General features: G+C 57.7%; 1 protein-coding gene across 1 annotated transcript; it reads right to left on the bottom strand.

Annotated features, from left to right (window-relative positions):
* Positions 1-1,067: 1,067 nt before the first annotated feature.
* EMD (emerin) lies at positions 1,068-3,361 on the bottom strand. Its single transcript, XM_044235448.1, has 6 exons — positions 3,178-3,361; positions 2,975-3,082; positions 2,733-2,810; positions 2,390-2,523; positions 1,884-1,930; positions 1,068-1,801 (listed from the first exon to the last, which is right to left on the bottom strand). Exons 1-6 carry the CDS (start codon positions 3,257-3,259, stop codon positions 1,468-1,470), a joined length of 783 nt encoding a protein of 260 aa, XP_044091383.1. The 5' UTR covers positions 3,260-3,361; the 3' UTR covers positions 1,068-1,467.
* Positions 3,362-8,138: the final 4,777 nt, after the last annotated feature.

Below are 8,138 nucleotides of genomic sequence, written 5' to 3'. Positions count from 1 at the left end.
GGAGCCAGGGCTAGATGGGGTTCTAGTTCCATCCTTGCCCCAAGCTCACCGTGTAGCCATAAACAGGAGCCCACACGTGCTGTGCCAATGAGGCTGGCTCTGGCCAAGTCCTACTGCCTGAACAAGGAGCTGGTGAAAGGCAAGGAAGTGATGCCAGGACCCCACCCATCGGGGAAGGCCTTGTGGAGCCTCTGCTTCCCACCTGAGTGCTGGGAGTGGGGTCCAGCTCCTCTGCTTTCCCACCCTCTGCTGGCAGGACTGAGCCAGTGTGTGTGGCCTCACGTGGCATGCTACCCTGGGTTTCCTTAGCACTCACTTTTTAAAAATGTACATAGACTTTTTGGGTTATGAAATACTCCCTCCCCCACAGAAAACCTGGAGATAAGCAACAATACTGCCCCGTGAGGGCCTGGATTAGACCCAGAAGCAGTGCAGCATTTCTCCCACGGCATTAAACAAGCAGCTTTCCAGGAGAAACCCACTGGCTACACGCCTTATTTCCTTCCCCCCCCCCCACCTGTGGACACCGATAGGCAGGTTGTCTGCTGTTCCCTATTAAAACAGCCATAGTCAGGGATGCCTGGGTGGCTCAGTGGGTTAAAGCCTCTGCCTTCAGCTCAGGTTGTGATCCCACGGTCCTGAGATGGAGTCCCACATCGGGCTCTCTGCTCAGCGGGGGGCCTGTTTCTTCCTCCAGCTCTCTGCCTGCCTCTGCCTACTTGTGATCTCTGTCAAATAAATAAAATCTTAAAAACAAAACAAAACAAAACCAGCCGTAGCCAGCATTGTGCATACAGCCTCGCCTGATTCCCAGGTGGGCTCACCACATCCCGTGGAGGCACAGTTCTCTGCCTAAGTAGTTACAGCAGCTTTGGGTGCCAAGTGAGGAAGTGAACCCTACAAGCAAAGCACAAACATGTCCATGTATAACATGTTATCCCTACCCCAAACCCAAAGGAAAAAGGGAGAACCAACAAAGCCAGATGTTGATCCTGGAGACCCCAAGGCCTGGAGGCTCCCAGTCCAGGGAGCCTAATCCCTATCCAGCAAAAATAGCCCACCACACATTAAAAATAAATGGTCTTTTTATTGTGTGTCCACGAAAACAAAGTCAGGGTGGCCTTGATTAATCCCCCCAACAAGGTGACAACAGACAGGAGGCATGCAATGACAACAACCATGTTCTCCTCTCCAGGAGAAGGGTCTCGCCCTCCTAGGCCCTAAGGGTCAGAGGCAAGCAGGACCAGGAGACTCCAGAGGAAAGCCTGCCCGGGCCCACCGTGCCACGGAGGGCCTGGGCACGCAGCCTCCCTGGAAGAACAAGGCAGAGGGAGCAAGTACTGACCTGGGCCAAGCCCAGCACTCCCAAGCTAGAACACACAGAAAAGCCCCACCCCCTCCCCCAGCAAACACGACTAAGGCAGTCAGCCAGGACTTCTGAGAACAGCTGGCCATGAAGCCAGACCCTCAGGGCTCCGTCCAGAAGGGGTTGCCGTCCTCGGCCTGTATGGAGTAGTAAACAAAGAGCAGGAAGGCAGCAAAAACCAAGAACAGGAGCAGCTGGCCCCAGAGCGGGACCTGGCGGTCCTGGCCCAGACCAGCCCCTGGAGCCTGCTTTTCTGGCCGGATCGCACGACGGGTGAGCCATGAGGTGGGGGAGGATGAAGATGAGGATATGGGAGAGGTGGAAGAGGACGTGGGGTAATAAGACAGGCCCAGGGAGCTTCTGGAGACGTTGGAAACAGGGCGGTAGTGCACGATGTTGTGGTAGGCGCTGTCCCGGCCATAGGCAGGGCGTTCCCTTAGGCAAAGAGGAGAGCAGATGAGCCAGGAGGCTCTGGGCCCAGAATAAGCCCCGGTGCCTGGCCCTCCTTGCTACTCACCTATCCTTGCTTTCCTCTTCAGAAGAGAAAAAACTGTCATCGCGCACCTACAGATAAGAGTCAGGGAGAGGGGACTGGCCGGCAGGGTCAGTGCGGCCTGTCCTATCCCTCAGTCCGAACTTCCCAGCCGCCTTATTCCGACCATCGCTTAGAGGCCCAGGCCACGTTCCCTCCACAACTTCTCTCAGTTCACAGCCTCATGTCTGTAGGGCTTTGTCACTTGCTCAGTGACTGTCCTGGCCGCCTGCACCTTGCCTTGTGCCCCAGGGTTCTGAGAAAGCTCTCAAACCTCCATCTCAGATCAGGGTGCAAGGCACGTCCCACGTGTTCCAGCCTTAAGAGCCCCGACAGCCCGTCGGAGGAGAGCCGTGACTGGGAAGGTGTCTGCTCACCCCACTTCTCTGGAGACACAGGACCTACCATTTGCACCCAGCGGCCCCGTTGTTTTGTCCAAACCCAGCTGTGAGCCCCATGGGTTGTACCTAACTCCTCTACAGTCAGCTCACCTGGTGATGAAAGGTGTCTGTATCTGCGAGTGAACTGGAGGGCTGGCGGAATCCCTTGGAGGTGCCCACGGGCTCAGGCTCCCCGTAAGTCCTGGTGGTCAAGTAACTCTCCTCGTAGTAGTCATCACCATAGCCTTGGGGAGCAAAGGGGACAGCAGTGCTCCCACTTGGCCCAACGGCCCTAATCTGAATCCCATTTGGGGGCCTGCGGCACGGTTTCTCCCTTGTAAGGCTGCTGAGGATGATGGGGATTGAGATCTCCGATTCCCCCTGACACCAGGGTCCCTGAGGCAGTGGAATAACGGCGGCAGGGGGTGCCCACCCCACCCCAGCTCAGTCTTACCCTTGCTCTGGTAAAGTAAGGCGTCCTCCTTCTTAGGCAGATCGTACATATCCGAGTCGACAGACGCTGAATCTAAGTCTGAATGGGGTGGGGGGAGGACCGTTTGCCCCCACGGCCCCCCTCCCTCTTCCCGTGCCCCTCCCAGCCAGCGCCCCGGCCACACCCTCCCGACCCCGTCCTCCCCGTCGCCCAAACCCGGTCCCCGTGGGCGGCCAGGTGGAGCGCTGGGGCGGGGGCCTCACCCGAGAACCGATAGGAGAAAGAGGACGCGGACGAGTTCGGGGGCGAGAGCCTCAGCCTCTGGGTCTCGTACTCGAAGATCTTCTTTTCGTAGAGCTTGCGAGTGGAACCTGGCCAGACACGGGACGCGACGCGGTCAGGGCCGCAGGCCGCGAAGCCAGGGGGAGCGCGGGGAGGGGGCCCGCCCGCCGCCGCCGCCGCGTACCCACGACAGGCCCGTGCGGGATGTTGTACTGGCGCAGCACGGCGGCCAGCTCGGCGTCCGACAGCACCGCGTAGTCGTCCATGGCGGGCGGCGGGGGCCTGGGGGTGGCCCGGGCCTGGCGACACGAGCCGAGCTCACGGCTACCTCAGACCACGGCGAGGGCAGCGCGAGCGGCTCGGGAGCGGCAGCACCCGCGTCACGCCTGCGTCACGCTCGCGTCACGGCCGCGGACCCTGCGGCCTGCGCGCGCGGCGCGGGGCGGGGCCAGGCCTCGAGGAACCGTCGCGGCAACCGGGCCGGTCGCGGGAGCGGGCGGGGCGGGCCTGAGAAAGCCCACGCGTCACAGACGGGCGGGACGGGCCCGGGGGAGAGAGGGGCGGGGCGAGTGCGGAAGGCAAAACTGCGCAGGCCCGACGGGCGGCGGAGCGGGCGGGGCACCGGGCCGCGGGAAGGGGGCGGGGTCGGGGGCCCGAGAGACGTCACCTGCTGGCGCGTTTGGGCGGGGCTTGAGGGAGTAGCGCGGCCTGCGTGGGAGGGGAAAGAGCGTGGGCTCGCTGGGGCGTAGAAACGGGGCGGGGTCAGCGACCGAGGCGTCACCGACTGGCGCGTCCCGGTCGGAAGAGAGATGCTGGGGGCCCTAAGCAACTCGAACCGGCAAAAACCGGTCAGGACAGGAAAGCGGCGCAGGACTGACGCGCTGGGCGTGGTTCGCGCTCCCTGAGTCACGTGGGCTTCGCCGCGTGCCCGCAGCGTCCGCAGTTCCCACCCCCTCCCCGCCCCAGACTCACGCGCCTGGGCTTCCCCCGGCCGCACCCTGGGCGGCCGACCCTGACACAGCCCGAAAGGGCCCGGTCCCAAGAGCGGGCTCGTGGAGAAGCGCGGGTCCCAGGCCAGGCGCCGCGGCGAGCGCTTTGCGCGCGTGCCCCACGCCGGGGAAGCGGCCGCCTCAGACCCCGGTGCCAGGCCTGCCTTCCCGCTCGACGCGGCCCTGGCCTGCGCACCTGCGCCTGCCGGTCCCCACCACCTCCCTCCCTCCTCTCTCCGTCCCGGAGGAAATGGGGCACTGGGCCAGAAGGCCGCCGGCTCTCCAGGAGCAAGCAGCCTTGCAAGGGACTGCGCGTGCCAGTAGGCACTGGCCCAGGGCCGAGGGAGGCGTGTATACGCCTCACCCACCGTGCCATCCACCTGGGGCGCTGGGGGTTTCCTCTCCGGTTGGAATGGGAGTGGGCCCCCAATGGCCCCAGGAGGAAGCCTGGCAGGGGGCGGGGGACAGGGGGAGCCTTCCAGACCCAGAGGGCCGGCCCAGGAGGTCCAGTAAGGCTCAGCAGGCCCTGAGTACTTGGGTCTGGGTGGGCTTCAGGACCCGTGGCACTGCAGAGGGGGCCCCCAAGGACAGGGGTCCAGGGTACCGGTGTGGGTGAGCCATGGGAAGGTTGCCAAGGCCTGCTGAAGAGCCCAGACTGTCATAAGGAATTCGTGAGAGCCTTGGACAGGAAAGAGCTGTTTCTGGGGAGATTGGAAAGGAGGTGACATTCATATTCTAAATGAAGTGACTCATGGAGTGTGGGTCCAGCTGAAACGACCCTCCTTGGGCAGGCCCAGAACTGAGAGCATAGGGAGAGGAGGTGCTCTCTCTCATACCAGATGACAGCTGGTGACAGGGAGAAGAGAGGAGAGGTCTGGTCCAACCCAGTCTGGTTGGTCTAGCTGGTGAGGGTCACAGACAAGTTATCTGTGGGTCATGGGGTGGAGAAGAGGTAGCCACACAGAGGGTGGTGAGATGTGAACTTGATGTGATCGCAAAGACCCTCAGAAGAGTTGTGGCTGGCCAGGCTCTAGACTCTAGGGGAAGTGGGCTCTGTCTCCCGAAATAGGAGGAGGTGTGTGAGTCTCCAGCCAACCACGTGGTGGAGAAAGGGGGACAGCTCCAGCCAGGGTGGAGGCTGCTGCTTCTCTTTCAGAGCAGAGAAGGACATGGCATTTGGGCTCTGGGCGCTTAGAGGCGGTCTCATGGAATTTGGAGTTTTGGCAAAATCAGATTCCCCAGCACCTCTTCAAGCCTTCTTCTGCAGTGCTGGCCCCTGTCCCAGAGTCTCAGTCCTCCCCCATACCACCCCTCCCCATAGGGATCCAAGCCGTTTCCTTATGAGGTCAAGGAATTCTAGGTCTGCCTTCTCCCCAAGGAACACCCCCTCCTCCAGCACCTGCCTCAGCACTCTGCCTTTTAGGCCCCACCCATTGCCCCACTACGGGGGTCCTACAAAAGATGGCACCAGGACGCTGAGTTGTGATGGTCCCCTGTGCCCACCCTGTGGACAACTGTAGCCCAAGCCCAGCCCACAGCAGTACAGATCTGTTCCAGACCCCCCAAAACCAGGCACACCCTAGGCTGTGGGAGCTAAGAGGCACTCTGTGCCAGCCACCCCCATCACATAGAGGAGGAATTGGGGGCTTAGAGAGGGAGACTTGCTAAGGACCTCTAGGGCGGCAATTCAATCACAGATATTCCCACAGCTAGATTTTAGGTCTCAGGACAATGTGGCCCAGTGTGGTTTCTGAGTCCTCAGGGGCTATTGGGGGACATCTTTGGCCTCCAGCAGAGTCTTTCTGGGAAAGTTGTGCATAGGTAAATAGGAGGAATTTTTCTGGAACCGCAGCCAGGGTGAGAAGGACAAGGAAACCACTATTCCAAGTCAAGAATAAGATGACAGTTTCTCAGGGTGCCTGGTGGCTCAGTCAGTTAAGTGTCTGGCGTTGGCTCAGGTCATGATCCCAGGGTCCTGGGATGGACCCCCAAGTTGGGCTCCCTGCTCAGTGGGGAGTCTGCTTCTCCCTTTCCCTCTGCCCCTCTTCCTTTTCGTGTGCTCACTCTCTCAAATAAGTAAATAAAATCTTAAGAGGAGGACGGTTTCTCTCTTAAGGATGGGATGGGAATGGCTTCTAAGCAGTGCATCGTGTAACTTGCAGTCCCAGAGGATTGGAAGTTATAAGGAAAGATACCGACATGAATACATTTCTCAGCATCCACGTCCAAGGAGAAGATTGTTCACTGAGCTATTAACATTTTCTTTAAGATCAGAATGTTCTTAATACTTTAGTTTGAAAAAACTTAACTTTTCGGCACATCTTGGTGGCTCATGGACTCTTGATTTTGGCTCCGGTCTTGTGCAGGGTTGTGGGATTGAGGCTTTAATTGGGCTCCATGCTCAATGGGGAGTCTGCTTGAAGATTCTCCCTCTCCCTCTGGCCGCTGGCCACCCCCTCCCCCAGTCATGCTCTCTCTCAAATAAAAAATAAATCTTAAAAAAAAAAAAAAAACTTTACAGGCACCTGGTTGGCTCAGTTGGATAAGTGTCTGCCTTCAGCTCAGGTCATGATTCTGGGGTCCTGGGATCGAGCCCCACATCGGGCTCCCTACTCAGCGGGGATCCTGCTTCTCCCTCTGCTTCTGTCCCTCCCCCCACTCATGTGAGCGCGTGTGCTCGTGAGTATTCTCTCTCTCTAAAACAGAATCTTTAAAAATAAATTTAGAAATGTTTAAAAACTTAACTTTTCAAGAATGTTAAAGATCCTTTGGGTTTACCTGGTGATATTCAAGTTCTTTGAAACATTGCTCAGGGAGTAACAAAAGCCACAAGATCGTGACTATTGCAAAAATTAATATGTGGAAAATTGTCACAATCAATGTAAAACAGTGAATGGTTAGCCAACTGGAAGTCTCTTAGAGAATGCCTTGTGTCCTAGTTCTAGAACACATTGGTTCATCTTGGTACTACTGGCATGGCCAGGTGGAGATTCAGCTTGTCCTGGTGGCAAGAATGGAGCTGATTTTGGTGGCTTTCTAGAACCTTCAACCCAAGGAGGAAAGGTCTGTGATTTAGTTTGATCTTCAGAGAACAGTGGGTGCTGCACAGAACTTTGCTGTGGGTGCTGCCTGTCTTTCTGGGTTGTGTATAGAGGGGAAGCGGGGAGGTAGTGGAAAAATGATTCAGATGGAGGTGGGGCTCCCAGGATCCAGCCATGTGGCCGTCGTCTCCTTCGTGACCCCCACCCATTGTACTGTCTGTGGTAGGGTGGCTTTCCGTCCTTGAAGGACAGCTTTGGCCACGAGCTCTAGCTCTGCTTCCTCCTGGGCCTGAATGCATGCTCTGTCAAGTGACAAGAAGCCACTGCCGTCCCCAGCAACGTGTGTGTGTGTGTGTGTGTGTGTGTGTGTGTGTGTGGCGGGGGGAGTCCCACCAGAGGGAGCAGCAAGAGACCCCTCCATTGGTAGGCGATCCCACTGTGGGTCAAGATGGAAAGGTCATTGCCAGTAGAACTTGCAAAGGCAACAGTGAATGCAGAGGACTGGAGGATGGTCGTCAGCTTCCCTCCACGGCAGATGGCCTGATTCATACAGCCGGTAGGATGGACTTCTTCCTCCCTCCCTCCCTCCCTCCCTCTTTTCTTTTCCTCTTGTCCTTTTTATTTTTTGCAGATTTATTTATTTGAGAGAGAGAGCGTGGGCACCTGTTGGGGTGGGGCAGGGGAGAGAGAATCCCAAGCAGACTCCCCGCTGAACACAGAGCCCGACGCAGGGCTGGATCCCAGGACCCTGAAATCATGACCTGAGCCAAAATGGAGAGTCCATTGATCAACGGACAGCCACTCTGGCGCCCCTCTTTTTCTCTTTTAATGAAGTAGAATAAATTTTATTTTTAGATCTTATTTCTTGATTTGAGAGAGAGAGAGAGAGCGCGCGCACAGTGGGAGAGGGAGAAGCAGGCTCCTCTCTGAGCAAGGAGCCCGTGGGGCTGGATCCCAGGACCCTGAGATCATGCCTTGAGCCAAAGTCCCTGAGCTGCCCAGGCGCCCTAGTGAAACAGAATAGAATAAAAAAATATCGGAGTGCTTTTTGGGTAGTAAGAAAAAGTTGCATTTTGTAAAATGTTTCTTTCTGCTATTTGTGTGGATCTGCGCAT

The sequence above is a fragment of the Neovison vison genome, chromosome X (assembly GCF_020171115.1).
Source record: "Neovison vison isolate M4711 chromosome X, ASM_NN_V1, whole genome shotgun sequence".
NCBI lineage: Eukaryota > Metazoa > Chordata > Mammalia > Carnivora > Mustelidae > Neogale > Neogale vison.
This window is presented reverse-complemented; position numbering and strand designations above follow the sequence as displayed.